At 43.0% G+C, this 21,402-nt stretch overlaps 1 protein-coding gene across 2 annotated transcripts in view; it reads right to left on the bottom strand.

The window, feature by feature from the left end:
- Window positions 1–1,152: 1,152 nt before the first annotated feature.
- Window positions 1,153–21,402, bottom strand: part of ATL2 (atlastin GTPase 2) — a 40,657-nt gene continuing 20,407 nt past the window's right edge. For both annotated transcript variants that reach the window (XM_009892488.1, XM_009892489.1), the window contains exons 3-13: window positions 17,140–17,274; window positions 15,777–15,881; window positions 14,599–14,649; window positions 12,426–12,482; window positions 11,626–11,718; window positions 11,209–11,347; window positions 10,221–10,348; window positions 7,998–8,054; window positions 6,411–6,482; window positions 3,376–3,807; window positions 1,153–1,343 (exon numbers count right to left, since the gene is read on the bottom strand). In XM_009892488.1, the coding sequence (XP_009890790.1) occupies window positions 1,224–1,343; window positions 3,376–3,807; window positions 6,411–6,482; window positions 7,998–8,054; window positions 10,221–10,348; window positions 11,209–11,347; window positions 11,626–11,718; window positions 12,426–12,482; window positions 14,599–14,649; window positions 15,777–15,881; window positions 17,140–17,274 (1,389 nt within the window). In that variant the 3' untranslated portion in view covers window positions 1,153–1,223. The remainder of the gene's footprint in view (window positions 1,344–3,375; window positions 3,808–6,410; window positions 6,483–7,997; window positions 8,055–10,220; window positions 10,349–11,208; window positions 11,348–11,625; window positions 11,719–12,425; window positions 12,483–14,598; window positions 14,650–15,776; window positions 15,882–17,139; window positions 17,275–21,402) is intronic.

The following is a 21,402-nucleotide window of genomic DNA, read 5'->3' as shown; positions in this document are numbered from 1 at the left end:
ACATCTTTTAAAAATAAGCACGGATTTCATTTCATATATACACAACTGATTTTAATCATGTACTGAAAATAAATTACAGGAAGTAACTTTAAAATGCAACAGAGGACAAGAGTTTCACAACAAACATTCCCATTGATTTTCCCACGGGGGTGAGAGATTGCAGTGCTCAAGGCAGGTAAATATCACAAATATATAAAATAAAAAAAAAAAATAAAACAAATCCAACTTCAAATCATTGATGCATTCACACATTTACATGAGCCACAAACATTCCTTTACAGGGACTGCACTTCGCTACCACAGAACCAGGTTTTGCCATAAACTACAAAACTTTGATACAAAATTGTATTTATAATATTTATATTTCATATACATGCCCTATCTGTGATTTCTTAAAAAATAAAAACTAAACACACTGTACAGACAATCCGAACTCATTGCTTGGTAGCTGTAGGCAACAGGGTTTGTTGTGGGCTTTTTTTTTTTTTTTTGGATGGAATTTCTCCCTCCCCCCAGTAGAATTAATGGCGATATTATATACATGAAGGCTTAAACCTGCAGAAAAAGCCAGCTGGGTTCCCATACGCACCTCCCCGGGGCCCGCGTCTGCCAGCTCCGGGCAAGACGGCGGTTGCTCCTCCCACACAAGTCAGTTCTGCCGCTGGCAGCGGCGTGAGGAACCGATCCATGCATTTGTGTAACACTGGTAGAAAAGGCAATAAAGCAAGATACGTATTGTAATGTGGCGGCTCTTAACGGCTTCACTGACTTGATACGCTCGGTCACAGACTCGTCCGGGGGCAGCGAGGGGATGGCACAGAGCTGGGTACAGCTGGTGAGAGCGCACCTCAGGTGGGCCCCATCATTTATACTTCCCTGAAATTCCAGAGTCCCGCTGTTGTCGACTCCAGCGCAGGGGGCAGATCCCTCCCCCCTACGTGGCTCTCCAGGACTACATGAAACCACCCTCCCTCCCTCCCCCTACAGCCATCTCCACAGCACCGGTTTGTGGGCGAAGCAGAGCGCTGACAACAGCCTTCCTCCTCCCAGGTGATGGCAGCAATCTGTGAAGCCAGTCACACTAAACTACTTCTACAGTTGATTGTAAACTTTGGTTTATTTTTATTTAAATTTTTTTTTTTTTTTAATTACTATTATTGAGTTCTCATGGTACAGCAAGCATGTCTAGGATGAGAGGGCAGAGCCGAAGAGGAGACGAGCTGTCAGTCTGTCTTTAGTCTGGCATGGTGAGCCACCTGCTCGGTCAGGCCTGCTTTGATAGAGTTTTTTACAGACTGCCTCATATGATCCTCCAGCAAATTATCACTCATGGGCTTCAACACCTGTGGAATGAGAAACATGCAAAAAAGAAACAAAAAAAAATATAAAATGAGGTAACCGAGGAAAATGAATTATTAAAAAAAAAAAACATAGAAAGAGATGAGACTTGAAATAATGAAAAAAAGAAAACCAAAACAAGAATGCTGAAGTCTGACACAAACTGGCATGGACTGAAAGAGAAATGAGTTTCGCTGCTATGGTAATGGGGTTAAATCAGTCACGTGCTATGGACACAAGTGATATCCCTCCTACACAGCAGTACTTCACTGAATTCCAACCACTTTACAGTTCCTAGAAGATGGATGTGCAATTCCATACCCTATATGCAGCATCAGTCTGGTATGGTTACAGCGTTTATGCAGACCGGCCCAGACGGTCCAGCTTATTGTCCTATATGTGTTAAGTGTGAACACTTCAGATACAGAAAGAAAGTTAAAAATACTGGCTAGTTTTTCTTCTTGTTATTGTTGGATGAGAGTCGCTGTCGCGGCACCAATGTGAGAGCACGGCGAATCGTTCGGCGTCTAAGGACTTCAAAGAGTTTGGAAAACACCTAAAACACGAATTCAGCTTGTTAGGAAAAGCGGCTCTTAGAAGGCAGCAGGGAAAAAAGTCAATCAAGTTCAGAAAGAGAAACTGATTGCCAGTAACTTCTCACCTTCCTGGGATTCCTCTGAAGCAAGGAGGGAAAAGAAAGGCAGAGAGTCAGAAAAAAATTTAAAAAAAAAAAAAATCAATGGCAAGAACATGGTATATAATCAGAGTGACTCAGACAGGACCCATCAGGGCGTTGGAGATTACTGCTGATGTGCAACTGGAGCAACACCAGCAGCGAGCTCTTTGGAACACCACCTTCCTACCTTCCTCTAGCCCACAAAAGGCAAGAAGGAGCCAAGTTCTCCCCTGTGCGGGGAAGGTCAGCAGGTGAATCGAGCCTTAGGTAGCCTACGGCAGCAGCGGCGCTCATCCACCACCACACATAGAACCCACACCTTCCGCTTCCCTTGCGGCGCTCTTTAGCCCCAAACTCCAAAGCAAGAAGTGGTACACGAGAGCCTCCATTTGAACCACTAGGTAGGGGTGTAACTCAAGATTTAGTACCCTAATGCTCATTTCCATCCTAGTATTATTTTTTCCCACTCCAGCATAACTCCTAACCTTACCTGGTTGCTCAGACAGGTCTAGTGTGCCACTGCCTACGATGAGTGTTTTCCAGACACAGACGACAGCCTCCATATCGAAGGCTCCAGTTAGTTATTTAGAATCACAGAATGGTTTGGGTTGGAAGGCACCTTAAAACTCATCTCGTTCCACCCCCCTGCCCTGGGCAGGGACACCTCCCACCAGCCCAGGTTGCTCCAAGCCCCGTCCAACCTGGCCTTGAACACCTCCAGGGATGGGGCAGCCACGGCTTCTCGGGGCCATTTGTTTCAGTGGATCACCACCCTCAGAGTGAACAATTTCTTCCTAATATCACATCTAAATCTCCCCTCTTCCAGTGTGAAGCCATTCCCCCTCGTCCTATCACTACATGCCCTTGCAAAAAGTCCCTCTCCAGCCTTCTTGTAGATGCCCTTGAGATACTGGTAGCTGCAAGTTCTCATTAGCTCTCCAGTGTCACACCATCAGGGGAGGTGACGGAGGGCAGCGGTGTTTCACCTTCCCTATTTCTTGCGCCACCTGAAATATTTTAACCACCACCTCCGTAAAGCAAGTTTATCACTTCCGACCTACCTTTAAAAAGCAGAATTCCTCGCTCTGAAAAAGTAACAAGATTTTTAAAGAGACTCTCCACTGTTCAAGCAGCTAGCAAGGCTCCTGCAGTGTTACTTTAAGTAACACTTTTTTTGGTAATATCCTGGTCCTGTTTAACATTCTTACTGAAGAGAGCAGTTACACTTCTGAGCTGATTCTCCCTCAGCAGCATTAGCATTCTCCACTAGCTCTAGATCAGCTTTTCACTCGCAGCACTGAACAGAAACTGGTATGTCTGCTCAAAGAAAGGAAGATTTTGCATTAAAAACAAATACCAACCTGTTCCCATATAGCTTCGGCGATCTGATCAATGGCTGTTCCAACTTCTCTGAATTCCCCAGAGTACTTAACATACGCCCAAGTACAAAACGATATAAGAGCCATCCCCAGCACGAGATTACACAGGGTAGCTATGGAGTTCATCCCAAGGAACCCAGTCAGTCCTGAGGTTATATACATGGCAAACATGACTGCAAATAGAGTGGCAGGGGTACGAGCAGCATAAAAGATGTTTTTGCCATCGTTGTGCTTCACAAAGTTTGCATAGATCTCGTCGATTTCCACTTCGAGCTGTTCCTGGTAGCGCCGACAGAACTCCTCCCCTCCCATCTTCTTCACCGAGCGGAACTGCCTGACAGCCGACTCTCTGAAATCCTGGTGCTTCCGCTCAAGGTCCGATGGGGCAATGTAAGGCTTATCTCCCCCACAAACCTGTTAGAGCAATCAGAGATGAGGTCATCACACCCTGAGTATCTTTTGCCATACAGAAAGCAAACCCACTCCTCACTGCCCCGCTCCGACGCCAGCAGCAGACTACCTCCTGCAGCTTTCTTGGCTCAAGCTCTGGAGGCCCATCTCAAGTGAAGAACCTAAAGGTACTTCACATGGTGGCTGAGCCAGACCCTCACCCGTCTTATCACATCCAGAGCTACAGCACAGGACTGAGCTCAACTGTTCCCTTTGGGCAAGCTCAGCAGGACATCAGCCACACATACATTCCCATTATGAACGGGTAAAATAAAGGAACACCGGGAGGCAGAGAAAGCTTTTGGCTTGAGGGAGGTTAAGGAGAACTCCGAAGGCCACAAGCCCTCCCCCCTCAGCTTTTTACTCCTGGTCACGCATCTCAGCGAGACTGTCAGTGCAGAACTTGGACAAACAGGGTCAATACTGCCCACTCAACAAGTTTATTCCTGTTTATTGCTGCCACTAGCCGGCACCATGGAACTTACCAAGTGATAGGAACGAACAAGAACTAGCTGCTGGCATCTTTAGCCTGTTCTTCCCTAGACTGTCCTCTAGGCTTGGTTCTGATCAACTCGTGAGAGTACATTTTTGCTGAAGGGACGAGACCATGGACTCAAATGCATACCCGCAATGTGGACACCCACCATCTTCCTCTCCCTGAATCAGCATGGGTATGAAAATGGTTTGCCTCCAAGGACTTCTACTCTGACTGATTTCTGACCTCTCGAGAACTACGGTTAGAGATTACCTAGGCCATCAGAGACATACAGAGGGCAGATCAGCTCCAACTCCTCCAGGCCTGCACAGTCAGTTTATGTCTAAAAACTGAAGATTCTTTCCACATGACGTCAAACCACCCCCTTCGCTCTCCTGCCTCAAGGCTTACTGCAGCATTTGTCATCTCGTGTCTGGAGCGCAGCAACAACTTTAACTTTCTCCTGCTTCTATCCCTTCAATATCGCTTTCTCAGAGTACCGCATCCCCCTTTCTGCCCCACAAGACGCACGGCTTCACTGGCTGGCTTCACGGCAAACCTCACGAGATCCCACCCCCCCACTTTGCCCCTTGCTCGAGTTTAACAGGCACCTTTCTGCTTTTTCCCCCCTCCTGAAGTCCTCCACATTTAGCAAAACTCTCCCTGGAAAATGGCTACCAGACTCACCCTCCAAAACGGTCTTTTCACATCGCCCAGGGAGAGCTGAACACTAGGAGCTGCTGCTGCATCAAGCCCACCGCACAAATAACTGCTACTGTTTTCTTATACTCCGTGTGGCTGCGCCTGTTGTTCCTTACACTTACATTAGGGGGACAGTATTTTGGTTACTCACACTCAGGAAAGGAGGGCTTTGGTTCAGGAGGAGAACTCGGAAGCTACAGTAAGAACTATCTTTACATAATCCAGACTTAAATCCAAAGAGTTCCTACTTCTATTCCTAAAAATAGAAATTTCAGAGCTGTGTCACCTTAAGAACATCATCTGAGACATCTGGATAAAAAAGTGACTCAAGACATTTGTGCATATCTCACAGGGATATAAAAATACACAGTACCGGGGAACATTACTATGGAAACAAAGTCTGTTTAAGGGAACATCTGTTCCTGTTTATTCCTTGCCCCAAGTAAGGAACCTTACAACTACAGTATCTCAACAGCCATTGAGGAGTCAAGGTAGGAAGGCAGACTCAGCATTTATTATAAACAAACTTTTACTATTTCAAGAGATTTTCCAAAACGGAAACAAACCAAAGAGTCCCTCTACACCAGCAGAGCACTCTCAGAACCAACTGCTAACAACTGGAACTGGCTAGTCTGCCACTACCCGTAGGTCTGACTCTAATTTCAAAATGGAAAGCTACTGCGGCGATTAAGACCAGAATTAGTCTCGTTAACGGGGAGCTATGTTTGTAGCATGTTAGCACGCCTACTGGTCTTTCACAATAAGCACAGTCCTGTCAAAGCTTTAAGAGACATGTCATCGATTTCAGAATTTCCTATGATAAAACCTTGCACAACACTACATTGAAGTACAAAGTTCATTCAGATATTCAGAGTGGCCTAAAGTCACTATCTCCAAAAGAAGAAGCAAGTATGTAATTACACATACAGCTTTTTCAGATGAGATAACTCTTTTATTTCAACTTTGGACTAATTTTAATCCTTGCATTTTACAGCTCGTGAATGACCACAACTCAGACGCATGAGATTATACAGTACTAGAACTCTACCCTTGTGTGACCCTGGCCCACCAAATGCCTCCTCACCTGTTTGCCCGTTTCATGTCACAGGATTTTAAGATGTCTGTCAAGAGCAGCAGGGGGAACTAACAGGTGGTACCTTAAACACGCCCATTCCCATACCTCCCCCCACCAATTTCTGTCTCAAAGAATCCTGGTTTTGCTGCATCAGACATCGAATCTCAGAGCAGAGTGCAGAAAACACACGCGTCCTGGCCCTAAGCTACCTTTTTTTTTTTTCTCCATTAACACACTCACAACCGATGCCGAGTAAAACATTAAAACCAAAGGCCTGTATTTATGTGTAGGCAATTAGAAGTTGTGCCATCATACCTGCTCCATGCCTTTACTGTACAAGTCTTTTGCTCCTGCCACAGCAGCAAGATTGTTCGCCTCGGCTGTTGCCTAGAAAACATCGAGCACCGTGTTTATCATCACAGTATTACCAGCATGCTACGTACATGTCGTTACACCCCCCAACATACCCCCACAGCCTCCAAAGCTTCAGTTTGCCAGGTAAACACCCCACCAAACCAGGAAGGTTAGCGATAGACATTAAAATAGATTACTGACTAGGAAAATACTTTCTTCAGCTTTCTAGCACAGCTGCAGACAAACTCCCATGCGCTTATCCAGGCTTTTCATCATGAGCAATCTCTTCTGAATGCTCTATTGTTAATAAGCAAATAAGGCTCACCAAACTATTAAATGTTAATTCTGATCCACCACTACCTATATGGGTTCAAGTTATGCCAAGTGAGGTTTAGATTGGATATCAGGATTATTTTTTTTTTTTTCACTGAAAGAGTTATTAAATATTGGAACAGGCTGCCCAGGGAGGTGGTGGATTCGCCATCCCTGGAGGTGTTTAAAAAAAGGGTAGACATGGTACTTGGGGACATGGTTTAGAAGTGGTTTTGTCAGGTTAGGGTAATGGTTGGACTTGATGATCTTAAAGGTGCCTTCCAGCCTCAACGATTCTATGATTCTACCTGCAATGAAAGCAGCAAGCTGGTATCATTTCTGCATTATGTATGTGCAGGTTTAGCGTCAGAATTTAAGACTCTTTTTAACCTGTGTCACGTCAGGGACAGTTATTCTAGTTAGTGCTGCAAGATATCATCTTCTGAATCTTCCAGTCACATTTATGGCATGCTAAGTAGAGGAAATGATAGCAGCCTTTGTTTCATTGAGATGAGTTTTCTGAACTCCCCCAAAAGTCTAAAGATTTGGTTCCTTGAGGGACAAGACGACACTCAGAACAGTCATGTCAATGACATGACAGAGGAAGCTTAAAAAAACCCCAAGTCTTACAAACACAAAATGGTTAAAACTGACCCCAAAGCCTGCATTTTAGTAAAAACTCTTCATCCCAAACAACTCAAGGGTTCACCACACAGCTTTATACAATCAGTTTGTGTTCAGATTGCTTTAAAGCTGATTACACCCTCCTTGGATCGACCCAGAAAAGAAACCTCAGTGCAGTTATCCTGTCTAACAAACCCCCATACGTAGCCCAACACTGCAAGACAGTGGTGATAACTGCATTACTAAAGAATCATAGAATTGTCTAGGTTGGAAGGGACCTTTAAAATCCTCCTCCATTTTATCCGCTGCAGCTAACGCTAAAAGCCCTCTGAATACAGTCTGAAAGCTACTGGCAAAATATCCAGTTACGGGAAACACATGCTTAGAAGTTGAAGCAGCTAAAAAAAACCTAATCAACCAGATATACCCCTCTCCATTTGGTAGACGGAACTGAGGGAAGACACAAATGTGTAACCCAAGCTACACAGTTCAAGAGGTTTTCAAAGTACACCCTCCTTCAAGCGTTACAGCTCTGTGTGCGGGAGCTTCTACTGCGAAGAGCTTACAATGTATGCAACATCTATCAGGTTAGTTGAAAGAAAAATAAAATACCTGCAGCATAGATTTCGGATGAGGTAGCTCCTCTCCTTGATAGATTTTAATATAAGCCTAAATGGGGAAAAGAAAAAAAAAAGTTTTTTCCTAAACATTTATGATTAAGGAGAAGGAGAGAAGAGGATGGTATAAAGATAGAGCTCAGAGACTATTTCTTTGTAATAACGCTAAATATTCAGTTAAGCAAATTTCTTCATCCAACGCTGGCATTCTCACAGTTATCCCTAGCTATCCCTAGCGCTTTAATCCTTTTACTTCCCCGCCCATTTGAGGCTGGGACCTAGCAGGGTAGCAGAGCACCTTGAGACATGGCCACTATCTCAAGAAGCGACAGGCAGGTTTCTGCTCCCTCAAAGACATAAAAGGTCTTTGCTCGGCAGGGAATCTTCACCCAAAACAAACAAGTGAAGCTGACTATCTCACATAGCCTTTCTGGCAAAAGGTCTGTCCAAACCACCCCCCAGCACTGGAAGAACCAGTATTTACATTTCCCCATACGCCTTGCTCTCTTTGAGCGTGGGAAGGGAAAAAAAAGCAGATCAAAGAACTAATACAGACAGAGCTGAGCTGCCAAAACGCTTCTGGAAGCCAAGCAGGCAGTCTGTGCTCCACCCCACCAATCCTCAGGTTCTCTTTCCCCAGGGTTTCAGAAAGCTGGAAGAGAACACGGCCTTCATGTCTTCTCGTCCAGCCCACAAGATGGCCTGTGGCACAGCTCCCTGGGACAGATTAGCAGAGGGGGCACAGTGGGCAGCAGTAGCCACTGCAGCACTTCGGACAAGCCATGTACAAGGCCACTCTCAGCCCCTCGGAGGCCAGGCAGTTACTCTTCTTCATGCTCCTACTCCTCCACCCCCACCACCAGCTTGTCTACAAGCCTCTGCCCTGAGGATTTTTCTCTGTAAAGGAGGAGAGAACAAGGTTATCAGGGTCCCTACATACCCAATGCTCTAGGTTGTAGGACAACCTACAAAAAAACGTATAGAGTTATGCAGGACTCTGTTCCCTCGACACCCTCCTTGCTTCTGTAGCTAATTCCTCCAAGTAAAAGCTCTCCAGTTTCCAACTCGGACTTCTCCACCTCAGCTTCAGATGCACAGTCCCCAGGGACCAGTCCCCTTTCGTTGCATAACCGTGGTGTTTATGCGGCACCCTGCACGACCGCTCCCAGACTGGGTACGGGATGCAAATCCGGCAGCTTTCCAACACAGGAGGTTTTACACTCAGTTTTTAGGGTGCAGTCCTTCCTAAACTGCCGTTGAATGCGCACTCCCTACATTGTATAGGATCAGGTCTTACTGGAGAAGAAAGTGGAACAAAAAGCAGCACGCAACCATGTAAATACAGAACCTGAGCATCGATTGTTTCGCCTGTCAGAACAGCCACACCTTCTGCATCCCGTACCGTGTCTTTCCTTTGTAAGAGTTACTTCATTTTAACAAGTATTACAAAGTTCTGGTCTCAGATTCCTTCCTCGCATAGCTTCTTTCTTAACATCTCCCCAACTCCGTTCTACCTTTAACATGCATGCTCAAAAGCAGTAATGCAAAATTAACATCTTTAGGAATGAGTGCCACTTTCTGCTACCAAGCCAACTGTCCAAGTCATTCCAATTAAAAAAAAAAGTTACACACACCAGACCAATTCCTGGTGATGCGGGGATTATGTTATCACATTTCTGCTGGTGTCACCATGATACCAAAACAGCTCAAGAGTTCAACAGCTGCAAGTATCACACACAAACGTTTCAGAGCATACAGTGGTGCTGCACACGCAAGTGTTCAGGAAGCATCTTCCTTGCATGTTAAAAATCCAGAGGGGAGCATTTGAAATTTTCACTGCATACCTAGCAGTTCAAGAGCTGGTTTTCCATCTGTACAATATACATGAGACGCTCTTAAAAAAAAAAAAAAAAAGCAAGATATCCAGACAAACTAGAATTCCAAAGTAGGAAAAAGTACTGAAGTGTTTCAGCGTATTTACAAACAAAGAAAAAAAAGAAAATCCCCACAATTTTGCCAATAGTAGCTTGCAAAGAGCTACGCTGTTAGGAAGTTGTGTGCCAGTTCTGGAAAGTCAGAGTAATGAAATGAAAACAAAAGTGAGCTGATCAGCGAGTGTCAGCCTAGATATTTTATATTCTCTGGGAACAACACGCCCTAAAATTAGAATACTTTCTTTTAAGCCATTAACAGAAATAATTAGTGTGAGTTTGCTTACCTTGAAGTATTCTACAAGATCTCTACAGGTCACCTTGGATCCACTAATCTCTTTTTCTACCAAGTTTTCAGGGGCAAGCAGTAATGGTACCAAATTCCGCAGTTCCTTCTTAAAATCCTCATCTATATCTAGTGAAATTCAAACAATTTCAGGAGGGGGAAAATAGTGGTTAGTTTTCTTTCCAGTCTTACATTTCCTACAGGAACATTGATAACCCATGACCCTTCAAAATCCACAGTGTCACAACTCTTGATTGTATTTTTAAGATATTTAAAGGCTTAAATACACAGTATAGCTTTAGTAAGTTCTACCTATTCTTTAATCTAAACTTCAGACTGAGAAAACAAGGTTCAATAGTTGTAATATTTAAAGTGCATTTCCCCAACTACACCAACACCTTACGCAATAATCCCAGGGGTCTGTGCCCTCAGCACCAAAGTGGTCGGCACCCCACTATCACAAACCCACTTTTTTTTTTTTTTAAGCCTTTGACATTCTGATACATTCCCTCTGTTGGGGGACAAGCAGCAATTGGAGAAATCCCTACTGCCTCTCAATTCTGCAGCAGCAGAAGCCTATAGCTCTTATTTTAAAGTCATTCTAGTGCTGACCTTTGGTTTAGCAAGTTCTTAGAGAAAAGCCTTTCAATTTTAAGAAAGTCTTCAATTTTATAAATCCTCCCCTCTGGAATCCTTATTTATCTTTAGAGTCCTTATTTAATGACCTTCAGGTATGTGTGAAGCTATCAGATTACAATCAACAGCTAGACAAAGATATCCATTCCCTCCACCTCCTTAGCTCCCCTACCTTTAAATCACTGAAAAGAACACACAATGCACATTTCTAGATTCTGTAGTTTCACCTTTTAGCCCTACATTTTTCCAATCAAGCATTTCAATAGCCAACCATTTCAGTGTTTAACTTCCATTATAAAAGAAAACAAACTCCGTGATCTGAATCAAGAAACACACAATGGAAAGCTTCCTACCATTCAACCTCCCATCAAAATTTGGATTTGTTGCAACTTTAAGACCGGGGTGGGGCAACAGGAAACAGCCAAGATTACTGAAACAGGAGTGAATATGCTTCCTTACATTCTGTAGCTCTTCATGTTGGTTTTGCTTTACCTGAAGAAGAAAAAGGCAGTGACAACTGCTAATAGTTTTGCAGTATTGCAATTAAGATTAAATATCAGCTTAAAGGCACTAAAAGCACAAAAGTGTGTTTTAAGCTTTCATTCCTGAGCCTAAAAATGCCAAGTTCTAAACCCCAGAATTCCCCACATGAGTGGGAACATCACAAATGTATTTTATTAGCACAAAGAGTTAGCTCATTGTGCATCATCTTGATGGTAAGTTGTCACTTAAGTTAGAAGACCACACTAGGATTACTGGAGACAACTTACCTGCAATCTTTTCTCTAGGAACTTTTTTCCTCCTTCCAAGCCATACGCATGTTCATAAGGATAACTCCAATCTCTAATTAAGAACATTAGTGTCTGTAACAGGGAGAACAGCAGCAATGAACGGCTTGCATCATTCAACTACGGTCAAAAGCTCTATCACACGTGATTATTTTAAGTCAAAAAAATTTCTAGCAAGCTTGGCTGCTCTAAATGAAGGAGTCTTGTAGTTTTGTGGTGCAAGTGTTTGCTTGTTCAGGAAAAAAAAAAAAAAAGACCCACAAAAAACCAAACCCGCACACCAAACACAGAAATACAACAGACTTCTTATCTGAAAGGAAGTACCCAAGTGTCTCAAAAATGTCAGCAGTTTTGTGTCTTTTAATGCTGAAGCCAGTAACGCTTCAAGTAAATGAAGCGCAACATGACCCTCCTCAATGCTGTTTCTCAGATGCCACATGACCTTTACACAGAACCACGTAGAACCAGCAAAGACCAACCATATCTCAGAGTAATGCCTAAGAGGGCAGCGTGAAACTTTCTCCTTAACATCTGCACATCACTTGACACTTTCATTCCTTTTATGCCTTATAACTCGGGCACAAAGCTATACTTGCCCAAAATGTGATCCTCTTTTGCATTTTTCCATTGAGTTTTTGCCAAGAAATGTGGTGACAGGAAAGGAAAATCAGTCTCGTAAAGAATAAGCTAGCTTCAGCCCAACTCATTTCTCTTCATAAGTTATCCTGAGCTCAGTTTCTGCACATTGAATTGCTTCAGATGCATTTAACAGATATAGTTACCTGAAACGGCTTTTGGTAAATTTCTTCCATAGCTAGTCTTCCATATTCTGTAAACAACTGGTAGAAAGAAGAGTGTAAGGGTACCACACATAAAACATATTCTTCTACTGTAAAATATTCTATTCCATATAAATATTCTAGTCACTAGAAAACACAGCATTTGATCTTAAATCCTATTACGGGTTGAGAATGGCCAACACACCTCAAGAACAAGTACACCAAGCCTCAGTAAAACTCAGGCAATTCATGGTTTCCATTGGTTTCACAGTGCCATTCCGTAACTGTCAACGCGCCGTGCCTCTAAGTGGATGGCCTGCAGGCTATTCTCAGAGGAAAGCCGGCGGCATCTCTCGGCAAGCCAGTTTCCAACACTTGTTTCCTAGGCTAAGAAAGTAAGCCTGTCGAACATTTGCCCCTTACTTCCCACAAAAGATTTATTCCTGGAAATCTCAAGGAACTAGGCTAGAGGCAACGTATCAGACAGTTAGATACAAGCCAAGTTCAGCAGCTTCCCAAATCTCTACTTCAGCCTGTGACCATAACTGATAATTGTTCTTTCCTTCCAGTATAAAGGCAAAGGTCAGCTCTCTGCCTTGCATTGCTTTCACCATCTTTAATACCAGTAGCAGCATTCTTCGCTGGACTGAGTGGGCCAGACAAGCCCTGAGAACATGAATTATGGACTCTGCTTGCAGACCTTGGCGGTCAAGATGAAGGAAGCACCCCAGTATCCTCTAACACCAAGCGACTGTTCTTCTGCATTAAAACTAACTCCTGGAACAGCTCAGGTAAATTACATGGCTAAAAGGACAGTTCCCCTTGTGTTGATCACAAGGGCATCTGAGAACTTATAAGACTAATTTAACACAAATTAACTTCCAAGCACTTGTCACCCAGAGCAAAAGCAGCTCTGAAGCGGCCAAGCACGCATGAGACTAGCTCCTTTGATCCTAACTCCCTATCCCACTCACTTCCCTGCTACATGGAAAAGGCAGCCAGAGACTAACAGTATTTGAGAACAGCAGACATTCCTATTATAACAGAAATTCAGAATTTCCTTCCCTCAGCCCACAATTCCTTGCCCCAACTTTTAAGTTCATGGGTGTCCCCTACCCACTGCTTACATTTATCACCCTTCTCTTCGCTCCCTTCCCTCAAATCTCACCCTCCAATATAACAGAGATTGCACTGAGGCTGTCAAAAAACTAAAGTCATGAAGAAAGTCTGGCTTTTGTATAATTAGTTAAGGCTTTTTTTTTTTTTTTCTTCTTCTCATTTGCAGCACTTGGTTAGGGTTTTTTTGGGGGAGAGGGGGTGCTGGCCCAGCAATACAACTCTGTTAACTGAGAAGAGCATCACAAGACTATGTTTAGTTAGTGCTCTTCTACTTCCAGTATTGGCAGCCAGTCTTCTGCAGCACTGACCAAGGCAGAAGTCCTTTCAATCAGAAGACACATAAAACAGTTTTAAGCTGTGACAAGGTCACGGCCTGAGCAGAGGCAGGCACTTGTTAATACACAAGCCAGCCTTTAAAGCTACAGGTTTTAAGTTAAGCAGATAAGGTTCTTGCACCATTCATGTGAAGCCAGAATTTAGTGGCCTTTGACCACAACGTTCCATTAGAGGATGAAAACCCCACAGTAAAGAGAGGAAAACTCTGTCCTACTTTTGTTTCTAAGCAGAAGTAAAACTCTGTGGAAGTTTCTCAGCTGAAAAACTAGAGAAGGCTTCTGGGTAGAAATACTCTTTCTGACCTGACCCAAGCTTCCGAATTTCTTTAGAAACCAGATATGAAATACCATCCATTTTCCCATTTCACTGAAAAAGGAGAAACATTGGAATTTTCTCATTAAATACTTCCATAAATATTTCCTTTCTCATCCTTTCAGGAATTTCAGAACTTATATAGAGAAGAGACTTGAGAAAGATAAGATTTAGCCAGATTAGAAGGCTGTGCTATTTTGGCACAGCAGAAGTATCACAGCATCATGGAGTTGATGCAAATAGTGTTGTTATAGGCAGTACTAGTTTTAGCATCAGGTCAGATGCAGTGTTCTATATGCAGTAGCAGGCAGCTCCCAAATCACAGTAACATTAGTAGTAAGAATGTTCAAGAACAACATCAAGACTATCAGCTCAGAAGCAGCTTAATACAAGTCCAGCATCTTCTTACCTGCAAATGTTGAAGGTCATCTTCCTGAATATTCTGGGACAAGTTGTATACCTGCAAGAGACAGTAAAAGAATTACAGTGTAACGTGAAACCATTCTCTGAAAGTCATGTAGTCTCTTTTGGATATCTTGAGTATTGTTACTCCCTCCAGAAAAGTCTAACTACCCAGAAGTCAGCAACTAGAAAGGTAGCATAGAATGCATCCCAAAAGTCACTTCCTTACACAAGGTGCTAGAGACAAAACCACTGCTGACTACCCCAATCCTTCTTAGTAGAGCTTCTTTCCAAGGAAGCAACCCCTAAAGGAATCAGAGAAGAAAGCCGAATGCTTCAAATCACCACATAGGTGTGAGGATTGAGAAGGGTACGTCTGTTCGCCATCCTCAAGTTCAAGTGCCCTAGGATTCAGTGATGCAGCTTCATCTCCAACACAGAAATGATTGGGTAGTTAGTTCACCAGGCTTTTTTGCCTTCAAAACTTCCCAGAGAAATCTGATTTTATCCAGGGAGCTTAAGACTGTTTCAATAGCACGTATACTGAACAGCAGTAAATTCAAAGATGCAGCAATAACCCACAACCTCTCCAAACCACAGGGAAAAAAAAAAAAAAAAAACAAATAAGTCAAACCAACCCACCAAAACCAACCCAACAGGGCAGAACTAGGGTTCTACGTAATCCTGTTACTTTCATGTTGCAGCCTGTCAGAAGAAGGTCACTCGTCATCCCTCAAAAACCTGCTCGCTTTTGGCACATTTCGGGTACAAGCTTAAAAGTAGTTTTGGGCACGGCACAAGAGAACTGTTAGAAGTTTAACAGCAGCAGCAATTGTAAGTTTAGCTGATCACAGTGTAATTTCAACACAAACTGTATCTAAAGTCTTAAAAAAGATTTGGTAACACATCTGTACAGAAGCGGTTGCTACTCTAACGTCTTTTTTTGTTTTGGCATTCCCCAGTTCAGCCAGCAATATAACTCAGCTTGGCGTTAGATAACCTTGATTCCACAGAGAAACTTATGTGGTGTACTACACTGAAAATAAGACAAAGTATGAAAGCTTCAATGATAGTTGGAGGAAGATATGCAGGTGATCTTTCAAAGCATGGCTAGAGAGATATTCTTTGTGTGTTCAGGATAGAGGGTTCCTATAGCTGGTTATTCACCAGCACAGGTAGTCTCACCTGGACAGAACTCGTCATGGTGCTCAGAGCAAAAACCGTTGCACAGTCTTTGATAGTGGATTGGCTATCAAAGGCACCTTGGGTATCCATGAGTAGTACAGCAACCTAGAGAGTTTTAAAGAGTAGCAATCGTTAACCAAATTGTTAACACTTTCAAACTCCAGCCCATTGGGATAAATTCTATTTCAAATAGAGCAAGTCTCTGCCCCTGTATCTACTTATTAACCTTCAGTCAGCCCTCTGCACTTCTAAGAATATACCTATCTTAAAATAATCATTTTCATAAGAAAATAAGATAATTGATACCGACTGTCTGCTGGAATGACAAGGAATGAAGTGATCTTAATGATAAAAGCTAATCTGTCCAATTTCCATCTTCGGGATCTACTACAATTCCCTTCTCTTTCAGTTAGAGATGACTGATAAGCAAGAACAAGCAAGTGATTTGTCCCCAGAACACACAGATCCTCACAACTTAACTGTTTTTTAGCCAGAAAACTGTTAGCTGTTTGGTATTTTGTTAGAAATAGTTTTGGTTCAAAATTATTTCAAATTTTGAAATTTGAACTTCCTGCACTCCCCTAAGCCACTATCTGGTTAAGATCAGTGTCCCATATTAATTGGCCATCAGATGTTTCCTTTGCAAATGCAAAGGCTACAAAAGCTAAACAACCAAGAGTTTATGGTTCAGGAGAACGCGAATAGCTCAAGATACACCACTAGTATTGTGGAGTAAGTATTTATTAACAACATTAACACTTTGTTTCAGCATGAAGATAAACACCTGCAACTAAACTTTGTAGTTAAACAGACCTAATTAAATAAGATGCATCAGCTTTGATTACAATAGAATTAGCACTTTTTATCCCCACTATTGGACTTAGTCCTTTAAACTATAAACTTCAAACTACACAGAAGGACCAGCTTCCAAACACTGAAGCTGTTCCCAGTATGGACATCCATGCATTGCATTTCACTAGAACACAGCTACAAGCTAGAACACATTCTCACCTCCAAGAAAAACAGCATTTGTTACAGAGCTGTTCTTATCACAGCATTTGTCTATATACGGTATTTACAGCCATTACAGTTTTACAACACCCACAGGATAACCCACCCATCAGCCTGGACAGAGTAGACTTTGCCAAAACAAAGTACACTCAGAATGGGACTACTGTTGGAGATTGAACCTTACAACCCAGCAGGAAAATTCACACTTGCACTGATTTAAGGTTTCCAAATGTTATGCAGCTACTGAACACAAACACTGATGTTTGAACTGCCTCCGTGAAACCCATAGCATTAATGGTATACACGCAGAGGCAAGAATCCTTACCTACACCTGTTTAAGCCCAGTACTTACCTTTGTTCCATTGGGTTTATCAATTACAAACACTTCACTCCAAATCTGAATGCCTGTGGTTTCCCGTTCACATCCACCTCTCCATGTAAACCCTGTCAATGGCTCAGTGTTTCCACCTATCCAGCAAGGAGAATTCTACAAAACAAAAGGAGAAACTTATTTAAAACCAGGGAGACAACTTTTTTTTTTAACCTGCTATGTTTTAGCAGACTTCCACATTGTTCTCTCATTTTCCTCAGAGCTAATTGACAACACTACACAAAGTATTAAAACACAATGCTACTCCGCTGTGTTTTAAGAATCATCTACAAAGAAATGTTGAGTCTACCATACTTCAGTGATCGCACAACTCTTCAGCCACTGAAGAGCGCATGTGCACAGCTTTCAAGCCACAAGCAATCAGAGCTAATGAGAACAGCTCAGATTTGTCCATCAATGCCACTTCGCACTCATGCTCTTCTCCCACAGTTGAGAGAACTCAACTCAAACACAGTTGTAAAAAGCACGTATTTTAACTACAAGAACAGCTAAACCTCTGCAAGAAACAAAACACCTGATCTTGACTTAATCCTCTCCCTTCCCCCTCACAAACAAGTCAACTGCTGAAACTAGCCAAGCATCTAAGCCCCTGCACTAGCAGAGGCCAGCGCAAGACTCCCAGCGCCAGCCTGCAGAAGCCAAAGAGAACAGGCGAGGACCAGAAGATCTCCAATCCGTACTTGTCACGGTTACAAAATACCCTGTGCTAAGTGATTAGGATTCAAGAAAAAAGGTCACATTAAGAGTTTGATGTGTGTCAATCAATCCATCCATATTAAAATTCTATTGGCACGTTGCCCACTTTGGTAAAGGCTATCAGAGAGCCGAGTGCAGTTTGCGGCTAACACTTCTGGTTGATGGTACCATAACAAGGTCTTCGGTCCTCAAGGACAGGCAACACGCGGAGCAGCGGCTCACACAGAAAAATCCAGCCATTACACGAGCACGTTTAACCCAGAAGTGTACTGGGCAAATAAGGAGCATGAACAGGTTCCCTGAGGAAGTTTCACTGCAATGGGTTTATACACACTGAAATCCTACAAGTGAGAAGCGGCAGGCAGACAAAAGTTTAACTGATGAGGAGGCTTAGAGGAAAACCGTTGTTACACAGGCTGGAACATAGCACGCTGGCAGAACAGAAAGAGACATTTAATGAATTTGCCTCTGACTTCCCAGAGAACATGACCAGCCAGGAAAGTGTGCTCTTTGAGAAGGTCAAAGGGGAGACTTCTCGATTCACTATGCTACAGTCTCCACCTTGCTGACTCTGCCCCGGTAGTTTTCAGAAAAGAGCTCAAGACACATCTCTTCACATGGCAGAAACAGCATGAGCACCCAGGGCCATACAGAATAGAAATACTCACTACAAATAAATGAAACAGCTTATTTCTAAAGGAAGGGGGGGATGGGGGGGGAAGACCCTGCAGACATTCCTCATGCCTAGCAGCATGCAGAGCAATCCATAAAGAGGGAAAGGGAATCAAGCAGTTCTGCACCAGCATTCTTCCAAATGCTAAGCACACACCATTCGGCTCTGCTATTTGGATCAGATATGGCAAAAGTAAACGAGATGAGCAGATAAAAGTTCAGAAAATGAACATAGGTCTGGAAGTGAAGAGAACCACAGCTCTTTACAGTTCGGTTATTTGGGGTTTTTTTCCTCTTTTGTTTTTGGATTTTGTTGTTGTTGTTGTTTTGTCATGCACGTACACCTCTAGCAGACAGACTAAGCAAAACCTGAACAGCTTTCCCTGTTATGCACCTACTTACGCGTCCACTGACCACTCTAGAAATCAAGCTCCAGGCCTGCTTTGGGCTTCAGTACACTCCAGGATACAGTTTCATGATGCTGAATTGTATTTCACAGGTGTATGACAATGGATTGTAGCCTTCCTCTTTTTCAAAAGAATATGTTATGTTATTCAACAATATGTTCAATTTTCCATGAGGGTGGTGAGCCCCAGGCCCATGTTGCCCAGAGCAGCTGTGGCTGCCCCATCCCTGGAGGTGTTCAAGGCCAGGTTGGACGGGGCTTGGAGCAACCTGGGCTGGGGGGAGGTGTCCCTGCCCAGGGCAGGGGGGTTGGGACTAGATGATCTTCAAGGACCCTTCCAACCTTAACCATTCTATGATTTATCATTTATACAAGAATACTTTTTCCCAGTTTGGTCCAGAAATTATCCCTATTTGTAGCAACTCAGACCAAAACTACACAAATCTTTTGACAAGCCCCTCAATGAGCACTAGATATGACCACATTTGATTTCACACGTGATGTCACAGGAGACTTTGGTGTCTTGACAGGCGGAAGAAGCTGCTTCATCTTGTGGATGATGGACTTAAGCCTGTGAGACTCACCTTTACATAGGTTTGAAGCACTCCTAGCTTGTTACCTCTGTACTTCCCAAGTTAAAACTCAGTATTTTAAACAGTCTCCATCCATCAAGTTGGCTTGAAAGATACACAAGAGATGGGAGGAGGAAGAGACTACTTTGTTACCACTTGAAATCAAGCTAGAAGTTGCATTACAATTTTGTATCAGCCACCCAAAAGATAACCTCTCTAAATATATTCCACACCAAGGAAAGGAGCAATGCAGCTTTATTTGCATAGTGCCATTAGTACACAGCTCACCTTGCAGATTAATACAAGCTAAGAAGGTCATACCCCTGTAAAAAAAAGCTTTTAAATCTAAATTTACTAGTGTTCCTACACCCAACTCTTAATAAGGCTCAAACTGCAACAAAGATCACAGGATCCTTGCAGCAGCTTGCTGAGTACACAACTGCTGCTGGTTTGTGGCAGACTATTCAGTTCCATTTCAAATGAGTAATCATCACACTAAGTATCGGTGCCCGAAATGAGATGCCCACCTCCCTGAAGTTAGTGACCAATCTTAGCCATGCCAAAATCCTACCTGTCACTTCAAGCAGCACAAGTGAGATTTTTGGAATGGTAACTTTTCACATGACCTCCAGCTCTTGGTTTAAGACAAAAAAAAAACGGGATTCTGAAGTATCTTGGCACGTTTTTCACCATGCACGTTAATATTCAGTGGAAGATAGCCCTAAATTGCTTGATCAGTGTACAAACTGAATGTAGGTGCTTTAGTATTTTGTCCAGGATCCAATATGTAGTCCACAGAAAATACAGACTTGTAATCAAGCCTGACGGAAGATGGAAGGGGTCAGACTAAAGAGTACTACAAAACTATACCAAGGCCTCTGCTCCTGTACTGAAAGGAGCCTAGAGGATACCATTTGCCTTTACACAACACAGCAGTGCTCAAAAGAGGTGGCGCTGCACTTATCTTCTCTCCTCCCCAACTCCCACCAATCAGTTTGCAGAAGCTCTGATGCTCGTCAAACTATTTCCCTAAGCCAGTTTACGTCACTGAGCTGGCAGGAAAACAATTCGGCAAAGTACAGTGTCTTCTGATGCACCAGTGAGTTGGATCAGCTCAGCTAAGGGGCCGCAAGCGTTACAGCTTCAGAATGCAAACACCTAGCTGGCAGCTGCACATGGAGAGCAAGACCTCGCTGCTTTGTGCACGAGATAGTTGTTACAGTAGATGGCCGAGTTTGCCTTCATCTTCAGTTTAAGTGAAACAATCAGCATTTTGAAGGACATACAGAAAACAGAGGAAAAGTGATTGCACAATAAAGGGAACAGAGAGGCACAATATTACACAAGGCTGAAAGTGTTTCAATCCATTTTGCTTTATGAACTTTTGTTTTATTTCACCATCTGAAAGTATTTGCTTAAAGCCCACCCGTTCTATTTTTGGAAAGAACTAGCACTACCTCTACCCAGCCACCATCTATAGCTCGTATTGCTATATTTCTTGGGAGTTTAGGGTTTTTATTTGTGGTTTGTTTGGGTTTTTTGTTTTTGTTTTTTTGGGTTTCTTTTTAATATAAACAGGACACTAGAGAGGGTTTATACACACACACACAAAAGGCCACCCACTAAAACAGCTATATCAATGAAACATTTATTCCTCCCTAGGTTAAAAGAGTCTTAAGAAGTTGGGAGCACCAGCTTGCTACTCTGTATTCCTCCAAGCATATCCTCAGTGTCTTTCTTACAGAGCTCTTGGCAAATCAGTGAGAGGAATTCAATAGAAGGCACTATTGGGAGCGAGAGAAAGGAAGTCTTCATCTGCCAACTACCAGTAGCTTCTCTGCAATACTCCCGTATTTCCTGTAACCGCAGGATTCATCG

Source organism: Charadrius vociferus, unplaced genomic scaffold (genome assembly GCF_000708025.1).
Source record: "Charadrius vociferus isolate BGI_N301 unplaced genomic scaffold, ASM70802v2 scaffold139, whole genome shotgun sequence".
Taxonomy (NCBI): domain Eukaryota; kingdom Metazoa; phylum Chordata; class Aves; order Charadriiformes; family Charadriidae; genus Charadrius; species Charadrius vociferus.
The sequence above is the reverse complement of the archived record's forward strand: the minus strand, read 5'-3'. Positions and strand labels throughout refer to the sequence as shown.